The sequence below is a fragment of the Lissotriton helveticus genome, chromosome 8, assembly GCF_964261635.1.
Source record: "Lissotriton helveticus chromosome 8, aLisHel1.1, whole genome shotgun sequence".
In the NCBI taxonomy this organism is placed as follows: Eukaryota; Metazoa; Chordata; class Amphibia; order Caudata; family Salamandridae; genus Lissotriton; species Lissotriton helveticus.
The window spans coordinates 15,371,432-15,396,187 of NC_136069.1; the positions used below are offsets into that span (position 1 = coordinate 15,371,432).

At 48.8% G+C, this 24,756-nt stretch overlaps 1 protein-coding gene across 1 annotated transcript in view; it reads left to right on the plus strand.

Annotated features, from left to right (window-relative positions):
- The window catches only part of UBASH3A (ubiquitin associated and SH3 domain containing A), a 188,143-nt gene that overhangs the window by 67,583 nt on the left and 95,804 nt on the right, over positions 1-24,756 (plus strand). Inside the window, exon 5 of the mRNA XM_078658361.1 lies at positions 7,756-7,925. Within this exon, the coding sequence (XP_078514487.1) occupies positions 7,756-7,925 (170 nt within the window). The remainder of the gene's footprint in view (positions 1-7,755; positions 7,926-24,756) is intronic.

Sequence of the window (24,756 nt, forward strand, 5' to 3'; positions counted from 1 at the left end):
CTCACTCGCCACACCTCAAATACTCCATACTACTCACTCAAATACTCTATAATACCCTAATCTTAATACTCTCTACTACTCTACTCACTAATAATTCTCTACTACTCAAAATAATTATACTGCTAACTTTCTACAATATTAATACCTATTACTCTATAGTACTCACTACTACTCTACTACACACTATATAAAACGTTCTACTACTCACTATTACTCACTCTACAACTCACTACTACTAACTCTCTAATACTCAGTTTATAATACCCTACTCAAACTATTCTAATAACTATATCTACAAAATGCTACTCATTACTACTCACTATAATACTCTGAATTATAACTATCTAATACTCTACTACACTTTACGAACTACTCACTCTACTACTACTGTAAGCTACTCACACGTTACTCAATCTCTACTACTCTAATACTCTCAATTCACACTCTACTACTGACTCAACTAATCACACTAATACACCCTCTAACTACTCTACTACATACAAGTCACACTCCTCACAACTCACTAAATTACACTATCCACAATTTTATACTCACTCTCTACTACTCTACTACTCTCTACTACACTCTAATACTAAAAAATACTAACTACTGCTCTCGAATATATACTCTATTTTAAAAGTAATTCGCTACTCACTCTACTAAATAGATATACTACTCCATATACTATCTATAACTCGCTACACTACATCTATTTCTATCTAGTACTTTTCATTACTCACTACTACTCTCTCTACTACTCACTAACTCCTACACGCTCTCTACACACTATCTACTACTCACTCTTTACTACTCTCCACTAATCTACACTACTCACTACTATTGCCTACAACTCACTCTTACTTTACTCTATACAAGTATACTCTCTATAAATCAACTAGTCACTCTCTACTAACTATTATTCACTGCTAATACTCTCTACTACTCTCTAATGCTTACCTATTGCCATTGTAAATGACAATACCATATATTTATCGATTTAAAACAAAAAAACAATAAATGAAAAAAATGACATTTGCAATGCCAATAGCTCTAACTTTAACAAAGACGAGACCATTGCATTGTAAATGCTTGTTATGTGTGTCATCCACAGGATGGATGCTGTAGGCTGCAGGTAGAAGGACGCCAATGATGTGGGAAGCAGTGAGGGTTTTTGTACCATCTTCCTTCCTTTTTTTTTTTTTTTTTTAAATAGAATGGACCTGCCGCCAAAGGGCAACTGAATGGTCTAGCCTACCGGGCCGACACTTCACGGTGAGGGGATAAATGATAAACAGGACTGAGAGAGCATCAGATGTTGACACATTGATGCAGTAACCAGGGGTGGGTGGCGAACTTCGCTCTGCCAGCTGGGTTTGCGGAGTTTTGCAAACTCCGCGCTCTGCTGCGAATGCAGAGTTCAGCAAAAACTCCAACTCCACGGCGTGACGGTGTTTGTTATGTTATGTTATGTTATGTTGGTATGTTAATGGCTTTTGAATCGCGCATGACTCATCCAGGGGCATCTCAGCGCTTACCGGAGGGGGGAGTACTGCAGGTCGGAAGTTATCGGAAAAGCCAAGTTTTTAATTGTTTCCTAAAGGACAAGTAGGTGGTAGATTTTCGCAACATCACTGGAAGTGGCTTCCAGTATTTGGGTGCTATAAATGATAAAGCTCTGCCGCCTGTGCGGGTTAGCCGAATCCGAGGGATGTTCAGGAGGGCCAGGGCGTTAGATCTTAGATTGCATTCACTAGAATGCTTAGAAAGTTTATCCCTAAGATAGACTGGGCCCTCACCTCTAAGAGCTTTGAAGGACAGGCAGCAGATCTTGAACATAGAGCGCTTTTGAATCGGCAACCAATGCAGTTGTCTGAGCAGAGGGAGGGATGGAGTTACAGTTTGCCCCTGCCGCCCACCCTGTGGAGAGAGTTATAGGGAGAGGAGGATCAGCATTTACCTGGGTCTGGCGGTCTTCGTTATGCCCGGGCTGTCCTCCCCTGTCCTGGTCTCCTCAGAGGAAAAGAAAAACCCCTACGCTATAAATCTTTGGAGGACTGCGCATGCACAGTTCTACCAAGATGTACATCGTAGGTGGATCACTTTTCCACCAAGGAGACCAACAGTGGAGGACAGCCCAGGCCCAGGCACTGTGGGGAACGCTAGACCCATGCCACGAATGGTCCGCTTTAATTCTCACTTCCTGGTTTTGAGACGCGGTCATCCGGACACTGTGGCTGTACTTCCATTTGCGAAGTCTTACTTCCGGAATCCTGGTCTTTACTTGAAGAAGGTGCAGTGGCACTGGGCGCAGGCATGCTTCCTTAGCCGGAATCTATGTATGGTTTTCCCTGCCTCCCCCGTCTGATGGAGGTAGATCTTGGTTCTCTGGGGTGCCACAGCTCTTCCCGGACGTCTTGTGCCGTGCACCCGTGGTGTTCCGCCAGAGCGCAGTAGTTGTAGCGTGGGAGGAAGTTGCGTAATGGGAGGGACTGGTCTGTGCATGGCCCTGGGCCTGCAGTGCATGAGTGATCCCTGACTCAGGCAGCAAAGCCCAGGTTGCGCAGGGTTGCCTCAGGGATACTGCAGGCCTTGGAGCCGGCCAGGGGCCCGCAGGTCAGATGAGGCAAACATCACAGCTCCGTCACCAGGGCACATTGTATGGGGCAGCGCCTAGAGTCCTATGCTAGTGATTGGGAGATATCTGGGATTTTCGTGACTTCTTGCTTTATCTGGATTTACCTAGGACAAAGGCAAAGCTTCCTATTTATTTTGCAACGTACGGGCGGCCCTAGGAGGGGGCGAGGGTAAAACCAGGAGCCTGGCCGCCCTTGCCCGCTGAGATCCCCGCTCTTGCTGAGTCGCTCTCTCCCCGTCGGGCCAGGCCACCTGCTCCCCTGTCACCCCGCCTGCTACTGGAGCGCGTGGTGTGCTCCCTCGCCCCTCCCGCCGGAATTCTGCTTGGTGCGCAATCCTACGCCTCGGATGGCCGCCCGTACGTTGCAACGTACCCGGCCGCCCCGCTTTGCCCTCCAGAGGCCGCGCCGCACCCTGAAGAGACCCCCCCAGTACGGTCCGTACTGGAGGCCCTGTGCCGCGCCTGCCTACTGGAAGCCGCCAGCCATTGAAGATCCAAAGGTACTCTTTTCCGCTGGTGCGTACTAGCTGAGTACGACTCGTCCTCCTGACGTACGCCGAGTGGACCCAGACGCCGCGCCTAGGACGTCTGCAAGCCAAGGTACTGTAACTTACAAACTCGACAGCAAGTCTACAATGGACTCGGGGTCCGCACTGTTCTGATTTCCCCGTAGCGCTGTTCGTCTCGACCTTCACAGCGCTGTACGTCTCGTATGCGAGGCGCGTAGTAGTCGGAAGCCCTTCGTGTACGCTAGCGAGGTACGCCTCGCACGGGAGTGTGATGACGCGCACCCCATTGTAATTCCATAGCGGTGAATGCCTCCCACCAAGTGCCGTGCCTCGGACTAACGTGTCCGCGAGGCGCGTAAGGGTTGGCGAGGCTGTGTTTCGAGTAGCGCGTACAGCGTACAGGAGCGCTATGAAGCAGTGAGAAACACTGCCAGAACAGATCAGAGCTTGTACTTTACAGTTTGTGGAAGCAGCTTAACCCATCTTTAAGAACTTTGAAAGAACACTGCCTCTTTGAAATCTTGTGGCCTCATTTTTAAATGTTATATGGTCTTGTGATAGTAACTGCATCATATCCTATATTTTTACATAAAGCCTACGTATTTTTTATACGAATCTCACGCCTGGTGTCCATTTGTGGTGGGTCATTGTGTTTACTGTATGTGGTCATAAATGCTTAACTAACTTAGCACCCTGAGGATTAGCCTTGTCTGCTCGCACCACGCAACCTAGAGGGTGAGCAGGGGTTATTGTGAGGAGTAGTTCCCTTGCCCTGACTAGAGGAGAGGGTCCCTGTTTGTCACAAGTGCATACCTGTGCCAACCAGAGACCCCCAATTCTAACAATCAATCAGGATTTATAAAGCGTGGCTTATCACCCGATACGGTATCCAGGTGCTTGCAGGCCCAGGAGTCTTATTCGAACAGCTAGGTCTTGGGGGCCATTCGGAATTCCGGAAGTGAGGTGATGGTCCAAAAGTGCGTGGGGAGGCTGGTCCAGGTCTTTGCTGCGATGTGGGAGAAGGAGCGTCCTCCACTTTTGCTTCGGTAGAGGTGGGGCGTATGGAAAGTGAAAGGGAGACGGAGCGTAGTCTTCTCAGTGGTTGGTGGGAGTTCATGCGGAGGTCAATGTAGGCGGGTCCTTGGTCGTGTAGAGCCTTGTGTGTGTGGGTCGGCAGCTTGAAGTGGCATCTCTTCTGTACGGGGAGCCTGGGAGTTCCTGAGGTGGATGTGATGTGGATGCTGGAGGAACGGCTGATTGTGGACTGTGCTAAATGGCGCTCCCCAAGCTGACAAGAGGAGTGCACCCCTTCGTTCTTCATCGCTGCCATCCTGGGGTCGCCCATCCCAGACATGAATCCCCCCTTTATACTGGTTGAAGAGTTTGTTGGTACATTTATTTTCACATGCTTGTTTTTAGTCACCCCAAACTCTTTTCATAATTCCTTTGTACTGTTTCTCATTAATCCGTTCTCAATTTTGCCTAAACTTTGCAGTCAGGTATTTAACGCTTTCTCTACAGCTTTACACTACAGACACCTATCCTGTTCAGGGTTAGAGGTCGAAGATAAGGGCAGCACCCAAATACAGCTAACATAAAGTGCCTAGAAGTGTATGTGAAGTGTATCTGTTTGCTTCCACCAGCCCTACCCATGAGATATGCCTACACCAACCCTACCCTTGGAGGCTTCCTTTCAGCTCCAACACGTTTCTAGATTATTGCGGTTTAGAAAAGGTGCTAAAAAGTTGTCGGCGCTCGGGATGCGCTCAGGAGTCGTAACTCCAATCTGAAACGGAGGCTGTCTGCTGAAGTTCCACTGGTTACGTGGTCAGAATTTGCGCACTGACTTTTTGCGAATCCTGTGGTGCTTTGAAAACCATACCAATATGTTGGTTCACAAAATACTGAATTGCGTCACAATTCGACCTGCCTCATGAATATTAATGAAGTAGATAGTAAATCACAACCGACTATGATTCACGGGCAGTACAGGGATGGTGGCCTGCTGTGGTCAGCAGACCACCAGGTTTGTGATTGCTTATAAATAAAACAAAATCTTTGTTTTTAAATGCATCCTGTTTGCCTTATAAGAAAACAGCATGCATTTAAAATAATATATATTGTGTAAGAGTCCCAGGGACCACTGCCTAGAACCAAAAATATGTTTTTTTCACCGTTCACAATGAGAAAGGGTCCCCTGGGGACCCATTCCCATTTGTGAACTGGTTACCGCTACTTTTCAGTAGTCTGTAAAATATTAATTTACCGAATTGCAGGGTATGTGACCAGAAAATGTGTTTGTATATCTGGACCTTAGAGAACAGATTTGGGGAAAGGGGAGGTCTGGCAAAATGGCGGCTTTTCCTTCCCACGAACTGAGACATGTGGCATGTTGTGTCTTTTGCCCTGTATGTAGTTATTTTGCTTCAGAGAGGCATGTGTGGGGAACTGAGCATACACCCCTCTTCTAGCAGCAGCAGGCATGTGCCCTGAAATCCAACTTGTAAGCAGGCCCTCTTCTCTGACTTATATTTTTCAGAAACTTGCATTTCTTTCCTACATTGATTGCATGATATTGAGGGAACTGCATAGTGACACCACGGCCAAGGTCAGATTCAACAGGGAGGGAGGACTGTCTGACTCCTTTCCATGTAGGAGTGGAGTCAGACAAGGTTGTATACTTGCCCCTTTTCTGTTTTCTCTTTATATCAACAACCTGGAGCAGTTCCTTCTGGGTCTAAGGGCAGATTGCCCAAGGGTTGGGCTGCGGCATATCCCCGTCCTGCTTTATGCAGATGATGCGGTTTTACTAGCAAGAACACCACGTAGCCTACAAACCCTGATAGAGGGGTTTGTGGAGTTTATGAGTAACCTAGACCTATTTGTCAACCTAGGGAAATCATATGTGCTCCTGGCCGGCAAAAAACCTTCCTCCAAATTTGTTTACACAATTGGTTCCCACATTTTGGAGCAGGTTAAGACGTTCTCCTACCTTGGGGTAACTTTTGATGGGGCCCTGCAATTTACCCCTTTGGTGGCGGAACGTTGCACTGAAATGATTGCTTCTAATGGGGCGATAGCTGGATACGGCAGGAGGGTGGGCAGATGGAGTCTGGAACAGGTGATGAATTTGTACGGCTCCATAACATGCTCCAAAGTAATTTATGGGGCAGAAGTCTGGGGGTTCGTGAACACAACTAGTATCCAACAGGAAGAAAATAGGTATTTGAAAGCAATTCTGAGGGTGCCACCCAGTACGGCTGGTTTTATAGCCCACAGGGAGCTAGGGAGGCCATATTTGGAAGATTTGGTAAAACTCAGGCCAATAGTGGCCTGGTTAAAAATATGGATAAACCCGGATGCGTACTTAAGCAGAGAAATTCTATCGGACTGCCTAGGTAGGACCCACTCAATCCGCATCCCCTGGCTCAAATACGTGAAAAATACCCTGGAGGAGCTAGGGCTGGAGAATCTTTTCACGAACCCATCCACTATTTCAGCACAGCACAAGAAGCAAGTAGGGGAACTATTTTTGGGGGAAGAAACCCAACGGCGAGCTGATGCTGAAGGAGTGAAAAAGACTGTGAGGGCCCATGGTTCGGTAAAAAGCGTGGAGGGTATGGAGCCTTACTTATTTCTTCTACATAATGCACAGGACAGATTTTTAATGTGCCGTCTCAGACTGAATCTGCTCCCCTTCATGTTGGCTGTACCTGCCGGGTTTACTTCATCTATCGAGCAGAAGGGTCCCTGCGGCTGCGACAATCGGTCTCCGCAGGATACCCTTCACTTTGTTTTGCTTTGTCCCTATTTTTCCATGCCTAGGCGTAGATTCCTTGTAAATATTTTAAAAAAGGCTCATCTGGAACACGCCAGGGATGCCCTAGTATTTCTGTTAAAAGCCTTTGACCCAATAACTCTATGTAGCATTCTGAATTTTATCAAAGTCGCAATTCGTTTAAGAAAGACGAGGGGAGATGAATGAAGAAATTGTGATTTGTATTTATTGGGCCCTTATGTTGGCACTCTTTTTAGTGTATCAATTATGTACAAGGATCCTAATTAGTATTTAATAATGTTTTATTGTTATCTGTGTATATAAATGTGCTTTTATGGTGTTTTTTAATCACCGAATAAAGATTCTTGAATTGAAATTGAATTGATTGCATGATGTCTGTCACTTTCTGGAGTGTAGTTTTAGGGAGATGCTGCTTTGTCCCATTGCTTAATTTGAGCCGGTGGTTTCCGGTGCTCAGCACCACACTTCATTGTCAACACCGGGGCTTGTGACACTCTGCCACATGGTGGCGCTGTCTGGATAATTTAAAGATAAACACAATTACAGTTGTTTCTTAATTCAATAAACATCAAAAATGACTATTGACTGTCGCCCAAACCATTCTTATAGCTTTGGGAGCCTGGAATAGGCTGAATTGTCACATTTATAGAAGTGTGATGGTTAGTGGTTGTGTTGGTTCTGCCATTGTCAGCGCTGGCAGGGGCAATGGGTGGCACAAGCTGCAGTGATCTGCTGACGAGGGCCCTGGCATTTATTGTTTTACAAATTAAGCCCTGCTGTGTCCCACCTCACTCTTGTCGTTGCCCCCCCAGACTGCCGCGTGAAGGCGGGCACCAAGCAGCTGCACCTGACGTTGGCGCATAAGTTCAGCCCTCACCACCAGTGGACGCTGGAGCAGCTGGCCAAAGCCATCAGCCCGAGCCAGAGGTGCCAGTGGACGGCGTCTCTCTACTCCAGGGACATGCGCTTCGTCAACTATAAGGTACGCCTGCGCCTTGTGGGGTGTCCCGGGCACGGGTGTCCAGGGCCCCTCTTTCACTGTCCATCTGATTTAACCCGTTTGCTGCTTCAAACGATTCGCGCCAGTGCGGAATGTTCTATTAAGCGGGCGGGGCCACGTCGGCCAACGGAGGTGCGCAGCATTACCGAGGTAGTGCTCGCGACGGCCGTAGGCCGACACCCGCAGCGAACGGGTTAAACCCTCTTTATTTACTCAATAATGTTATATTCTCTGCTGTTTCTGTCCTGCCTTCGCTGCTCTGCTCAGCCAAGCCTCTGAGGTCTTACAATGTTGGTGAGTGACTCTAGGCTTAGACAGGCAGCTCAAGAGTGTGGGCGGACCAAAGAGGAAGCTGCGTCTGGTGGTGTCTTCTATTATGTATCCTGTGACTTACGTCTGCAATAAACCTACAACCTGGTAACCTACGTGAACTGGCTACATGAGTAGTGCACAAAGAGATATATATCTTTAATGATGACAGGTTTCTTATCACTTCTTCACTTGTTCTTATTCTGCTCCTGTTTCTTACCTTTTGAGTCCCAACTCTGGCCCCTAAAGTAAATCCCACATAAAGAGTCGTGTATTTCCATATGTGACGTAAGGTCAGTCATATATACCATTTCCCTCAGAACGTATATGACTGCAGAGGGTCACCTGTCATCTGAGGGGGATGTACGTTGTTACAACGCATGCCTTTACAAAGCAGGTTTTACAACGCAAGTCGTGACAACGACTTGCGTTGGGGGGCGCTGGATAGTGAATAGTTTAATTTACTATTCCAACTCCAGTCCCCGAGGATAGTAGGGAAGGTGTTGGATAGTAAATTAAATCTATTCCCTATCCTAGAACGCCCCCAGCGCAATTCGTTGTAACGACTTGCGTTGAAAAACCTGCGTTGTAAAGGCACTGTGTGGTAAAAGTTCCGTTGTAAAGGATGTTTCCCTCTGAGGGTGCTGGATGGAGTCAGACAGGGGCGTAGGGGGAGTGGAGGCAGCCTCGGGAGGGCTCCTTTTCAAACCAAAGTCTGTGCATTTCTGTGCGGTGTGGAAGTGTCAGGGGCCCCTCACCATATTCTGCAGAGGGCCCCATCATTTGACGTTCTTGCAGTGAGTGAGACATTCTCTGTGGGTGCAAACACATACTTTCCGACTTGAAGATCTAGGCCGTAGGCTACATCCTTTACTGCAGCCTGAAGACTGACTTGGGTCACCCTACTACTGACTTGGACCCCCCTACTGCGGACTTGGGTCACCTGACTACTGACTTGGGTCACCCGACTGCTTACTTGGGTCACCCAACTGCTGACTTGGGTCACCCTACTACTAACTTGGGTCACCCTACTACTGACTTGGCTCCCCCCACTGTTGACTTGGGTCACCCGACTGCTGACTTGGGTCACCCTACTACTAACTTGGGTCACCCTACTACTGACTTGGCTCCCCCCACTGCTGACTTGGGTCACCCGACTGCTGACTTGGGCCCCCTACTGCTGATTTGGGCCCCCCTACTTCTGACTTGGCCCCCCCCACTGCTGACTTGGTTCACCCTACTTCTGACTTGGCTCCCCCCACTGCTGACTTGGGTCACCCGACTGCTGACTTGGGTCACCCGACTGCTGACTTGGGTCACCCCTACTGCAGACTTAGGTCACCCTACTACTGACTTGAGCGCCCGCTACTGCTGACTTGGCCCCCCCTACTGCTGACTTGGATCACCCTACTACTGACTTGGCTCCCCCCACTGCTGACTTGGCTCCCCCCACTGCTGACTTGGGTCACCCGACTGCTGACTTGGGCCCCTACTGCTGATTTGGGCCCCCCTACTGCTGACTTGGCCCCCCCTACTACTGACTTGGTTCACCCTGCTTCTGACTTGGGTCACCCGACTGCTGACTTGGGTCACCCGACTGCTGACTTGGGTCACCCTACTACTGACTTGGGTCAGCCTACTACTGACTTGGGTCCCCCCTACTGCAGACTTAGGTCCTACTACTGACTTGAGCGTCCGCTACTGCTGACTTGGGCCCCCCTACTGCTGATTTAGGTCACCCTACTGCTGACTTGGACCCCCCTACTGCGGACTTAGGTCACCCTACTACTGACTTGAGCGCCCGCTACTGCTGACTTGGCTCCCCTTACTGCTGACATGGGTCACCCTAATACTGACTTGGGTCACCCGACTGCTGTCTTGGGCCCCCTACTGCCGATGTAGGTCACCCTACTGCTGACTTGGACCCCCCTACTGCGGACTTGGGTCACCCGACTACTGACTTGGGTCACCCGACTGCTGACCTGGGTCAACCGACTGCTGACTTGGGTCACCCTACTACTGACTTGGGTCACCCTACTGCTGACTTGGGTCCCCTACTGCTGACTTGGGCCCCCCTACTGCTGACTTGGGCCCCCCTGCTGCTGACTTGGGTCACCCTACTACTGACTTGGCTCCCCCCACTGCTGACTTGGGTCACCCCACTGCTGACTTGGGTCACCCCACTGCTGACTTGGGTCACCCGACTGCTGACTTGGGTCACCCTACTACTAACTAGGGTCACCCTACTACTGACTTGGCTCCCCCCACTGCTGACTTGGGTCACCCGACTGCTGACTTGGGCCCCCTACTGCTGATTTGGGCCCCCCTACTGCTGACTTGGTTCATCCTACTTCTGACTTGGCTCCCCCCACTGCTGACTTGGCTCCCCCCACTGCTGACTTGGGTCACCCAACTGCTGACTTGGGTCACCCGACTGCTGACTTGGGTCACCCGACTGCTGACTTGGGTCACCCTACTACTGACTTGGGTCACTCCTACTGCAGACTTAGGTCACCCTACTACTGACTTGAGCGCCCGCTACTGCTGACTTGGGCCCACCTACTGCTGATTTAGGTCAACCTACTGCTGACTTGGACCCCCCTACTGCGGACTTAGGTCACCCTACTACTGACTTGAGCGCCCGCTACTGCTGACTTGACTCCCCTTACTGCTGACTTGGGTCACCCGACTACTGACTTGGGTCACCCGACTGCTGACTTGGGCCCCCTACTGCTGATGTATGTCACCCTAATGCTGACTTGGACCCCCCTACTGCGGACTTAGGTCACCCTACTACTGACTTGAGCGCCCGCTACTGCTGACTCGGCTGCCCCTACTGCTGACTTGGGTCACCCGACTACTGACTTGGGTCACCCGACTGCTGACTTGGGTCACCCGACTGCTGACTTGGGTCACCCTACTACTGACTTGGGTCACCCTACTGCTGACTTGGGTCCCCTACTGCTCACTTGGGCCCCCCTACTGCTGACTTGGGCACGCCTGCTGCTGACTTGGGTCACCCTACTACTGACTTGGCTCCCCCCACTGCTGACTTGGGTCACCCCACTGCTGACTTGGGTCACCCGACTGCTGACTTGGGTCACCCTACTACTGACTTGGGTCACCCTACTGCTGACTTGGGTCCCCTACTGCTCACTTGGGCCCCCCTACTGCTGACTTGGGCCCCCCTGCTGCTGACTTGGGTCACCCTACTACTGACTTGGCTCCCCCCACTGCTGACTTGGGTCACCCCACTGCTGACTTGGGTCACCCGACTGCTGACTTGGGTCACCCTACTACTAACTTGGGTCACCCTACTACTGACTTGGCTCCCCCCACTGCTGACTTGGGTCACCCGACTGCTGACTTGGGCCCCCTACTGCTGATTTGGACCCCCCTACTGCTGACTGGGGCCCCCCTACTGCTGACTTGGTTCACCCTACTTCTGACTTGGCTCCCCCCACTGCTGACTTGGGTCACCCCTACTGCAGACTTAGGTCACCCTACTACTGACTTGAGCGCCCGCTACTGCTGATTTGGGCCCCCCTACTGCTGACTTGAATCACCCTACTACTGACTTGGCTCCCCCCACTGCTTACTTGGGTCACCGCACTGCTGACTTGGGTCACCCTACTACTAACTTGGGTCACCCTACTACTGACTTGGCTCCCCCCACTGCTGACTTTGGTCACCCGACTGCTGCATTGGGCCCCCTACTGCTGATTTGGGCCCCCCTACTGCTGACTTGGGCCCCCGTACTGCTGACTTGGTTCACCCTGCTTCTGACTTGGCTCCCCCTATAGAAAAAGGGTCAGGCAGATCAGGTCGATTACCCCTTTTCAAGGTTTGCCCGGCGTTAGCCGCCTCTCACCCAACTCACGGTTACCAAATAAAGAGGCAGGCGCTGGAGACTGGAAGGCAGGAAACAGGAGTTTATTCCGACGGAGCAGAACACGTCAAATCAGACAACAGGGTATCTTCTCGAGGTGCTCTAAACGCATCCTTGAGGCCTGGCCTCTTATACACAGGTTTATTGCTTTATTACATGAGACACATTCTTGTCAATACTTTGATGTACAGAAAGACATCCTCGGAATCCTCACTTTGGGCCTGTTCCCACACACATTTACAGTAGAAGTCCCCGCCCAAATCTCAGCATGATGGCTATCGCGCAGCTGGACATTCCGCTGGGAACAGGAATGTGGGCGATCGATCGGATCTAGGGGTGTGAAGGCATTGATTAATCCCCGCTCTTTTGATGTGAGGCGAGGCCCTACTGTAGGGGGCAATAAATGGTATCTGCAGGGCTAGGTGGCACCCTGGGAACGGGCAGGAAGATTGGGCACAGAGGAGAGGGGGTTCATCAAAGGATGGGGAGGTGTTGGCCGGGAGCGGAATGCATTTCCGAGGCAGAGTAGCGCTGGAGGGGAGTTTTATGGTTCAGGTATGAGAGAGCGGGGGCTATCAGCGCGCGGGGGATGCTTGCGAGGTCAGAGGGAGAGATGCGCTAGCTAGCGGCGCTGGGCAGGGAGACCATGGTTTTCAAAATGGCTGCCATTTACGCGCACGAAGGGGCCTAAAAAGGGACAAGAAGGTGTGGCCAATGTTTCACGATTTTCACTTTACGCTCAACAGTGGCTATGGTGAACATAAATGAACGCCGCTTATGTATACCGATTTTAGTCATTTTCCACAGTCCCCAGTTTTTATCATAAGTTAGGTCATTTCTGTTCAAGTCTGAGGTAAGGACGTACAAGCTGACATTTAGTACTAATAAGGGAAGTATGTGGCTGGGCTGTCTATTGAGGTCTTTGGTAGCCCATATGCATTACGGGCAGATGGAAATAATCCTACTATCAATGCTGACAGAATCGTACATAACCACATGTAGTCAATGCGATAGGCGAGGAGGCAGTGCATACAACGTCATACGTTAGACCTTGGAGACGGGGACATTATTTAGACGATGTAGGAAATTTGATCGAATACAAACATGATGTACAAAAAAAATTTCTGGCAGAATAAGGGCTATTATCACTTGAGGTCTGGACTCCTTGGAGATCAAAATTAGACAGCATGTTCATGTGCATAACTGGTGTTCTACAATCATCAAGATACAAAGTTAACGTCCTCTTAGTTATCCATGTTCAGTTGGAAGTGACCGATGTAATGTTTCGAAAGCTCAATTGGTTGATAATTAATACAAGTGGTTGGGAGAGGAATTCAAATTAATACAAGGGACAGTCAAGGGGTGGCAATGTTCAAAAAGGGTTCGTCTTTCCAGTGTCTTTTTACAGTGAGCCATCACTGGTAGGCTCTCATTGTTTTTCTTCTTTCGTTGGCACTGTTGAGCACCGGTGGTGGAGCTATGTGTCCAGCTCGGATTCAGATTTTGCGTTGCAGGGTGTGGCCACTCTTTGCTCTAGGACCACAGTCCTGGTTGTCCAGTTCCCGAACTAATCTATCATAGGTACCTTAGGCGGGCTACCCGCATTCCGTTCTTCTTTCGTGACAAACCCTACTCTATCTTTGTGCTGCGCTTCTTCTTCAAGTCAAGTTCAAAGAAAAACTCCGTATGGAAAAAAGGGGGCAATGGGGGCGTGCTTTGGGAGGCCGAGGGAAGAGAGGGTGGAGTGGGATTAGATCTGAAACGGACCAAGAAGGGCAGAAATTTCAAGCAAGTGGGCCCATCAATCGGGCACAATGGGCTGGGACTTTCGGCACAAACTCATCAACATGCAGGAGCCTCTGGACAGCCCTTCTTTCCTTTACTTTCCACGTTGAGAATGGTGCCCCGTCCCGCAACTCTTTGCTCTGTGGCTCCACCTTGGTCGAGGTCATAGATATTCCCCGATCTGCAGCCAGGCTGTGCGTCACGTCCGGCCCCTCTCCTCCGACGACTGCACGTTATCTTTAAATGAGTAAAAAAAAAGGTCTTAGAGAACTGACAGGGGAAGACGTTTACACACTTTAATTTCTCTCCCAACCCCAAGTAGTTGGGGAAACGTTCATCGGTCATGATAGGGTGGAGGCTTATTTATCCTTACAACGGGGTATGCTGTTAATTCATAAATCATTGCTGTGGTGTAGGTTTGTGAGCAATTCTACGAATTTTCATAATCATGTCTGTTAGGTGTTGATTCCTGTTACATTCGTAAACGTGGCAGGGAGTCTGGTGTCTATCAATTACATGGTCTATTAAATTCAAACCGGCTCCTCCGGTAGAGACTCATATTTCTAAAACAAATCCTGTTGAGCTATATTTTTATTTGGGGTCTGCCAATTTTATGAGAAAGTGTGAGATGCTATTATCATGGGCTTATAGCTACAGTCTTTTAAGATTTTCTGGGACGGCTGGTACAGAACTGGGACCATTCTGGAGAAAACGGGGACGTATCGGACATTCTACTTTTGTGCAATGGGCGGTGGTAATCCGAATGATGAGGGTGGTGTTACCAAAAGTACTTAAAACAAAAAAAGCCACTGACATATAGTTCCCTTTTAAGGGTCAGATTAGGGGACATCAGTCGTCTTACCTGTCCTTTCTTTCTCAGCCAATTAAGTTTCATCATTTTACAGAAAGGAGAGGCAGTATTATGGCAAAATACGATCGTTTTGTTTCTGTCAATTTGTTCAAACACTGTCGTGTCTAAAAGCCAATTATTCCCGTACCTTTATTCAAAAGGGAGCGAGGGAGCCCTCAGAGGGAGAGAGCGACGTGCGCACAAAATAGGCTATTAGTACACGTACAACATAAAGAGAGAGAGAGAGAGAGAAAACGTGTACAAAAATAGGCTACTCAGTGCACACACATATAGATCAGTACGGGTCAGTTTCATGTATAAAACACAAGCTGAGGGAAAACATAAATTCATAGTTTACGTATACACAGATACCAGATAGGGTGCGATGGTACATACATCAAGTACGAAAACCTAAGACAAAACACAGAGCTATTTTGGGCAAAAGGACTTTTTCATGCGTGTTGCGCATTCTCAGTATTCCATTTAGTTTATTTGGGGGTCGAGCTCTTTATTCTCCTTCCTTCCTAATAGTGGACAATTTTTGTTGGTAACCTCGTTTTTGAAAATACCTACTCCCTCTTAGTTGGTCGGACACTAGTCCAATCGTGCTTATACTCACGGTGGGGTCTTCCAACATCTAGCAAATGACGATCCAAGCTGAGGTAAAGGAGGGGTGCCAGTCGGACGTGCGATGGTACAATTCTGACTTTTCTATGAGGGTGGAAGAAGAAGGGGTAAATCTAAAACACAACAATATCCCTAATTTCTGGGCTGCGGGGGATTTGGGATGAACCCCAACCCGGGGTACTCTTGACTACTCTTATTTAGTCAGCACGTAAATTGACTCACTGGTGCGCATTATTTTGGGTGAACATTTGGGATGTTGGTTCGGGTCCGAGGTACTACAATAACCCTTCAAGTTTCTGGTGTAGGTCACTCTCCCATTCACTAGCTCCAGAGAGGGAGAGAGTCGTTCCTAGGTAAGGTAAGTGCTATATTCTTTTTCGTCCTTCACATGCAGGTACCATGCTCGGGCTTATTTTTCTTATTCCATTAACCGCTCGATCAACGCCTCCGTCGTACAGAAGGCATTCTTTTATCGACCCAGACGTGCGCCACACATACGCATTCATACCGTACAAATCAGGGCCCATGCGCACATTCATACCATACAATTTCATACTCTCAGAGATAGCTCCTGCATATAATGTACTATCTCACAGAGCTGGCCTTTTTTTTTTTTTCGCGCGGAGCATGGTGCGTTTTAGGTCCTCTCCATACTTCAGCTGAATTTCCGATGTAACCTGTAGAAAAAGAAAAGAGGGGGGGGGGTCAGTGTTCAAAGCACAGCGCGCATAAATATAAAAATGTTTTTACCTACCATGTACTCGACTTATCTCTGTGGGATGCAGTCCCTTTTATCTCGGTATTGAAGCCCAGAGGAACCGGTAGTGCGGAAAAGATAACCAATGACAGGCTGTTCATTACATAGGTCGCCCAAGGGCGGTAGTACAGGCCGCGTGTAGGAAAGGTTCAAAGGCCAGGGGTATTCAGTATAAGGTGGGGGGGTGACGGATTCATGTTTTCATTCGAGGAAAAGAAAAGGATTATGGTGGCATAGGGTTGTTCTTGTTCGTAGAGCATGGTATTTTAAAAACCCTATCAGTCTAAATGGCTGTTATGATGCTAGTTTCATATATATTTTTCTTTTAAAACCTTGATTGAAAAAGATGTCAACATTCAAATACGGGCCTCCAACCATACAGGCCGGCCACGGGGCAGACGGGAAACGTATGAGGTAAGGAGAGATTACACTTGTAGTATAGGAGTACGTAATGAGCGAGCAATTTTAATTGAAAAAAAACTAAATGAGACAAATGGTTGCAGGATCAATGAAGGTCGATTTTATAATTGAAAGTAAAACAGGATCAGTTACAATAAAATCGTTCATACGCATACCGTGGGCTAGTATCATGAGTAGCATTACTTCGAAGCTATAATAATACAATAATCAATAGTGAGTAAGAAGCAATATCGGTAGGGTTGTCCTTATGCTCAGTCAGTACCCTTCCCCGCCCGCCACGTGCTCAAGGACCGCATAAGGAGTTGCAAGTCCCGCCTATACTGGCGCCATTTTGGGGCGAGGCCGGGTGGGTTCAGAGTATAGTCCAAATGCCTCCAACAACTAGCGGCCGGACCAGAATCCCTTTCGGCAGTTCAAAAAGTTCGTTAGCGCCAACAGAAGGAACAGGCTGAATGAACCGTGACTCAAAGGGGAGGAAGGCAAAAATCTTCCCTACCGGGTCACGCTGAGGTCCCACCGGGGCTGATCGAGTGTCTCTTGGTAATTTCAGACAAAAGCCGGCGTCATCATGAGAGCACCATCCTCTCGCGGCAACGTCGCGGCCACTCCGGAGAGCGGGACAGCAGGCGTATCCCTCCACCGATGCGCTGAATCAGCCTCTCTCACGGCACCAGATGGGGGTTAGGCGGTGGTCACCCGGGGCAATGGCATATCCATGGGGGAGAGTCGAGCAACAGTGGCGGTTGCCCCCACCGGAAGCCCGCGGGAGTCGAGGGCCAGCGACTCTCGTAGAATCTTTAAAGCTTGGACAATGTCTTCAAGAGTGTGGCTCATGCCCGAGCAGGCAAGCATTCGAGTTCCAGAGTAGTCCAGAGCCGTTCTAGTGGACCAGGCCCAAATCCAGGGAGCCGGCCGCCATTTTGAGCGTTCCGCAGCCGCAGCCGCTCTTCACCCCGGCCACCGGAGCGGGTCCTCCGGCCATCCGACCGAGTGGAACGCCAAGGGCAGTCCTGGTGCAGTCGTCTGGCAGGTGAAACGCTAATGGTTGTCCTGCTGCAGCTGACTGGCGAGTGAAACGCTAAGGGTCGCCCTGCTGCAGCTGGTTGGCGAGTGAAACGCTAAGGGGCGCCCTTCTGCAGCTGGTCGGCGAGTGAAACGCTAAGGGGCGCCCTTTTGCAGCTGGTCGGCGAGTGAAACGCTAAGGGGTGCCCTACTGCAGCTGAGGAACCTCCTCCTGGGGAGGTGGGGGAGGCCCGTTCGCGTCGCCTCCCCCTCCAGGGCACCCCACGCCGTCTCTCGGCGCAGCATTGTAGGATGGCTGGACCCGCCAGTAAGGCATCCTCTGCCCGCAACTTGTCGGACATTACATCTGGGTGACCCGGGGACGGGTCTTGGCGCATTGGGTAGCCTCCGGCCCATTCGCGCAACGGGCCGCCACCGACGCTACCTCGCCGGCTGATGGCTTTTGTAGATTTTCTATAGCCCAAAGACAACTAAAAAGTAGCCCAAAGTAGCCCAACATTGAAGGCGGGACAGGAACAGTGTTAAGCAGACGGCGAATGCGTTGGGTTTGTTGTTGCAGCCGTTTGCCATGTAAATAGTTGTTTAATAAAAAGTTTTAACAAGTTACTTTGCTGGAGCGTTGTATATATTTATAATATTTGCATAGGGTTTGTCGTTATTTGGGTGGGGTGGGCGATGGAGTCGAGCTGCCTTGCGGCCATCATGGCGTCGAGCTCGGCTCTTCTTATTAGTTTCATATTTCTCATGAGGGGTTGTTCCTAATGTTTCTATTTTAGCGGGGTCAAAAAGATCCCATCAGTGGCCTACTGATTTTGTTCGATTCCTTTTGTTTTCCCTAGCGATTTTTATGTTATAGTTTGCTAGCACGATACAACGGCTAATCCGTATTTTTGTATATATGTCCTTTTTATTAGGGGTGTCCTCCGGTGGAGCCGGATGATCTACCTCTAATAAATGGTCCGGGCTGAACCAACTACCAACAAACGGGGCAAAGATAGGCATGACGGGTTACAAAGGGGATAAAAGTCTGCACTACCTATCCTTCACTATTCACAAAGACTAAACAGAGTATGGCGACCCTGTGCTTATTTGTAAATAGAGAATAACCCAAAGAGAACCAATTCCGAACGGTCAATGTTCGGAGAAACAATCAATCAAATGAGGGATAAAAATAGGCACGACGGATTACAACGGGGGCAAAAGCCTGCGTTACCTATCCTTCACTATTTACAAGGACTCAACAGAGTATTGTGACTCTGTGCTTTTTTGTAAATAGAGAATGATCCAAAGAGAATCTATTCCAAAGCAGTAAATGCTTGGATAACAATCAATCAAATGGAGAGGGAAGTAGGCACGACGAATTACAAAGGGGGCAAAGGCCTGCGTTACCTACCCTTCACTATCTGCAAAGACTAAACAGAGTATGGCGACTCTGTGCTTGTTTGCAAATAGAGAATCTCTCAGAAACAATCAAATGAGTAATACTAGTATTTTCAAACAATCAAACAATCAATTCGCAATTCGTCGTGTTACACGACCTTACCCGGACCGCATGGACAGTTTCTCGCCTTCCGCTTCCAGCACCTGATCGTCCTCTATTCTCCGTAATTGCTGTGGCACTCCTGATGGTTCCCAGTCAGGACCGTAGATCACTCGAGAGAGGTCTGCTCGGAACCAGTGAAGTTCGGATGATCGGCTGCCAGACGAGGGTCTATCGGGCAGGAGCTCTTCCCGATCGTTGCAGTCGTTCACACTGTCGTCGGGACCTCTCCCACTGAATCCACGTGTCACTGATGGGCCCCACGTTTGGGACGCCAATTGTAGAAAAAGGGTCAGGCAGATCAGGTTGATTACCCCTTTTCAAGGTTTGCCCGGCGTTAGCCGCCTCTCACCCAACTCACAGTTACCAAATAAAGAGGCAGGCGCTGGAGACTGGAAGGCAGGAAACAGGAGTTTATTCCGACGGAGCAGAACACGTCAAATCAGACAACAGGGTATCTTCTCGAGGTGCTCTAAACTCATCCTTGAGGCCTGGCCTCTTATACACAGGTTTATTGCTTTATTACATGAGACACATTCTTGTCAATACTTTGATGTACGGAAAGACATCCTCGGAATCCTCACTTTGGGCCTGTTCCCACACACATTTACAGTAGAAGTCCCCGCCCAAATCTCAGCATGATGGCTATCGCGCAGCTGGACATTCCGCTGGGAACAGGAATGTGGGCGATCGATCGGATCTAGGGGTGTGAAGGCATTGATTAATCCCCGCTCCTTTGATGTGAGGCGAGGCCCTACTGTAGCGGGCAATAAATGGTATCCGCAGGGCCAGGTGGCGCCCTGGGAATGGGCAGGAAGATTGGGCACAGAGGAGAGGGGGTTCATCAAAGGATGGGGAGGTGTTGGCCGGGAGCGGAATGCATTTCCGAGGCAGAGTAGCGCTGGAGGGGAGTTTTATGGTTCAGGTATGAGAGCGGGGGGGGCTATCAGCGCGCGGGGGATGCTTGCGAGGTCAGAGGGAGAGATGCGCTAGCTAGCGGCGCTGGGCAGGGAGACCATGCTTTTCAAAATGGCTGCCATTTACGCGCACGAAGGGGCCTAAAAAGGGACAAGAAGGTGTGGCCAATGTTTCACGATTTTCACTTTACGCTCAACAGTGGCTATGGTGAACATAAATGAACGCCGCTTATGTATACTGATTTTAGTCATTTTCCACACCCCCACTGCTGACTTGGGTCACCCGACTGCTGACTTGGGTCACCTTACTACTGACTTGGGTCACCCTACTACTGACTTGGGTCCCCCCTACTGCAGACTTAGGTCACCCTACTACTGACGAGCGCCCGCTACTGCTGACTTGGGCCCCCCTACTGCTGACTTGTATCACCCTACTACTGACTTGGCTCCCCCCACTGCTGACTTGAGTCACCCAACTGCTGACTTGGGTCACCCGACTGCTGACTTGGGTCACCCTACTACTGACTTGGCTCCCCTCACTTCTGACTTGGGTCACCCTACTACTGACTTGGGTCACCTGACTGCTGACTTGGGTCACCCTACTACTAACTTGGGTCACCCTACTACTGGCTTGGCTCCCCCACTGCTGACTTGGGTCACCCGACTGCTGACTTGGGCCCCCTACTGCTGATTTGGGCCCCCCTACTGCTGACTGGGCCCCCCCTACTGCTGACTTGGTTCACCCTACTTCTGACTTGGCACCCCCCACTGCTGACTTGGGTCACCCCTACTGCAGACTTAGGTCACCCTACTACTGACTTGAGCGCCCGCTACTGCTGATTTGGGCCCCCCTACTGCTGACTTGAATCACCCTACTACTGACTTGGCTCCCCCCACTGCTGACTTGGGTCACCGCACTGCTGACTTGGGTCACCCTACTACTTACTTGGGTCACCCTACTACTGACTTGGCTCCCCCCACTGCTGACTTTGGTCACCCGACTGCTGCCTTGGGCCCCCTACTGCTGATTTGGGCCCCCCTACTGCTGACTTGGGCCCCCCTACTGCTGACTTGGTTCACCCTGCTTCTGACTTGGCTCCCCCCACTGCTGACTTGGGTCACCCGACTGCCGACTTGGGTCACCCGACTGCTGATTTGGGTCACCTTACTACTGACTTGGGTCACCCTACTACTGACTTGGGTCCCCCCTACTGCAGACTTAGGTCACCCTACTACTGACTTGAGCGCCCGCTACTGCTGACTTGGGCCCCCCTACTGCTGACTTGGATCACCCTACTACTGACTTGGCTCCCCCCACTGCTGACTTGAGTCACCCAACTGCTGACTTGGGTCACCCGACTGCTGACTTGGGCCCCCCTACTGCTGACTTGGATCACCCTACTACTGACTTGGCTCCCCCCACTGCTGACTTGAGTCACCCAACTGCTGACTTGAGTCACCCGACTGCTGACTTGGGTCACCCTACTACTGACTTGGCTCCCCCCACTTCTGACTTGGGTCACCCTACTACTGACTTGTGTCCCCTACTGCTGACTTGGGCTCCCCTTTTGCTGACTTGGGCCCCCCTACTGCTGACTTGGGTCACCCTACTACTGACTTGGCTCCCCCCACTGCTGACTTGGGTCACCCTACTGCTGACTTGGGTCACCCTACTGCTGACTTGGGCCTCTCTATGGCTGACTTTGGTCACCCTACTGCTGACCTGGGCCCCTCTACTGTTGACTTGGGCCCCCTACTGCTGACTTGGGTCACTCTACTAATGACTTAGCTCCCCTAGACACTTTTCCAGGTTTTTCTAACTCTCACCCATTGTCCCACTTTGACAAAATAAGTTTTTGTCCTATGCTTATTATCATAATACTTGTTGTACTTGTCATGTTGACACAATACAATTCCTTTGACTCCTGAAAGCGACCAGTCTACGATTTCTGAAGAAACCAACCATCCAGGGTTCCACTTTGATCTTGGCTTCCTCCCCTCATTAATTCAAAAGGAGAAAATCTAGTGGCTTCCACAATAGTGACTCTGTACGACCAAACTGTTTTAAAAACTTGTACCTCCCACGAAATGTCACTCCTGCAGGAAAGTTGAAAGGCAGCTTTTAAAACTCTATTAAACCACTCTACCATCCCATTACCTTTGGGATTGTACAACAAAGTAGTCCTGTGAGTAATCCCACACACACTCAAATACTGGTTCATCCTGCCTGATGTAAATTGTACTCCATTGTAACTTATAATACCAGCAGGGGTACCCTCATTAAGGAAAACTTCATAAAAAAAACTTCAAAACCGTTTCAGTGTCCAACTTCTTGATAAGCTTTATAAAGGGCTCCTTAGGAAAAACATCCAGGAATATAATGATATATTTCCCTGAACTGCCTACATGTCCCATAATGCCCACTGCAACACATTCCCACGGACTGCCAGGACAAACAAAATCACTCATGGGGGGCCTACACGTTTTAAGTGTTTTATCAGCTGACATACACATTCCACAGTCTCTCACTTCTCTTTCGCATCTGTATCCACTCCTGGCTACCAGTGGACACTTTTGACACTAGACTTCGTTCCTACAATCCTTAACTGTCCTTCATGACATAAAGAAATTATTCTTTTTCTTAGAGCCTCTGGGGGAACCAACCTTTCTCCACGTAATACATTCAACTCATTACTTGTTAACTCATTTCTCACCTCCCAAAAAGGTCTTAACTCCCTTAATTCCCTCTTCAAAGGCAAACCTTTATTTACACATTCATTGACCTTTGTAAGCATCTCATCTTTTTTACATTAATCATCCCATTCTTCTTCACTAAAACCCTGTCCCCCATTGTCCCACACCAAAGCCACCTTTGCTTCTTCAAGTAAATCATCTTGATTTTCAGACATTTGTATAGGCATGTGAGACAGGAAATCTGCAACTGCATTCTTTCTTCCTGGTAAGTACTCAATTTTATATATGAAATCTAACATTCTCATAGAAATGCAGGCTAACCTAGATGCCACATGGACCATACCCATATTGGTTAATACTTTAACTAGAGGCTTATGGTCACATTTAATAGTAACATATTTCCCTCAAATGAATGAACGAAAATGGTCCAATGCCCATGCACAACCTAAAGCCTCACGCTCAATCACTGTATATTTTTCCTCTGCCGGAGAAAGGGACCTTGAGGCGTACGCAACAATTACTTCCTTCCTTTCTTCATTGTACTGGGACAGTATTGCCCCAATGCCTATGCTGCTAGCATCTGTTGTGATGGAACTGTTACTCATGGGGTCAAAATCTTGCAATGTAAGAGCTGCACAAATCACATTTTTAACATCAACAAAGTCACTCTCGCAGGGGTCTCCAACCTTTTCTGTATTGAGAGCTACTTATGTTCAATAAAACACATTAACAGCCACTAATATTATTAGTGCAGTATAATTTCAATTTCTTTATATGTATATTAATTCAACCAAGAAAAATCTTTCTAATTTAATAAGCTGGGCTGCACAAAGGTGAGCTACTCAGAGTTAGCTCAAGAGCTACAGTAGCTCACGAGCTACAGGTTGGAGACCCCTGCCCGGACCATACAAACTTAATTTTGATCTTAAGTAGTTGTCTGATATAAAATGTCCTCATGGAGAAATTCTTAGCAAATTTAGAGAAAAACTCTACCAACCCGAGGAATGACTTCACCTCCTCTTTACATTTGGGACTCCGGGCATCTCTAATAGCTTCCACCAGTTTACTCTTTGGTTGAATCCCCACCGCACTTACCTCATGTCCCAAGTATGTAACCTGTCTCTCAGCAAATTTCCACTTGGAACACTCCACTGTGAGAACAAATTTGTCTAGCAAAGAAACAACTAATTTAAGGTTAAAATCATGGTCATTTCTGTCTTTCACCATCACCAATATGTCGTCCTGAAATACTAACACCTGACTATACTTCCCAAAAATGTGAAACATCAATCGTGGGAACACCGCAGCTGCAGAGGCAAGCACAAACAGCATCCATTTATACTGGAATCAACTCACATGTGTAATAAAAGAAGAGTACTTTTTGCTTTCCTCGCATAATGAAATTTGATGGTACGCTTGCGATAAATCAACTGTGGAGAAAAATCCCATGCCTCTAATCTTGGTTAATAACTCATTCATTTTTGGTAATGGGAACTTGTCAATTAAAATATTACCATTGAGATGGCGCAAATCGATACATAATCTGATTTTTCCACTAGCTTTTCAGGCAACAACCACCGGAGCAACCCACTCTTCCGACTCAATTGGTTCTATGATATCCTCCATGACAAGACGTTCCAATTCAACTTCCACTTCTTCCCTCACGGACATTAGAATATTTCTAAGCCTATGAGTTTTGGGTATAGCATTTTCCTTCAGTATTATTTTGTGCTCAAAACCATCCATCCTTCCAACATTCTTTGCAAACACTCTAGGGAATTCCTCACATATTTTCTTCACAAGGACTTCCCCTCATCCAGTACAAGTACTTGTTCGACCCCATTAGGATCCAAAATAATGTTCACATTTCTTTGGCCCTTCCATCCCAACACTGAAGGCCCTTTCTTGGAGACATACAGCTTACTGATCGATTTCCTGTTCTTAAATCTCAGAATAAGATTCCTATACCCCAACATCTCTATTGTTTCACCTGTATAACTCT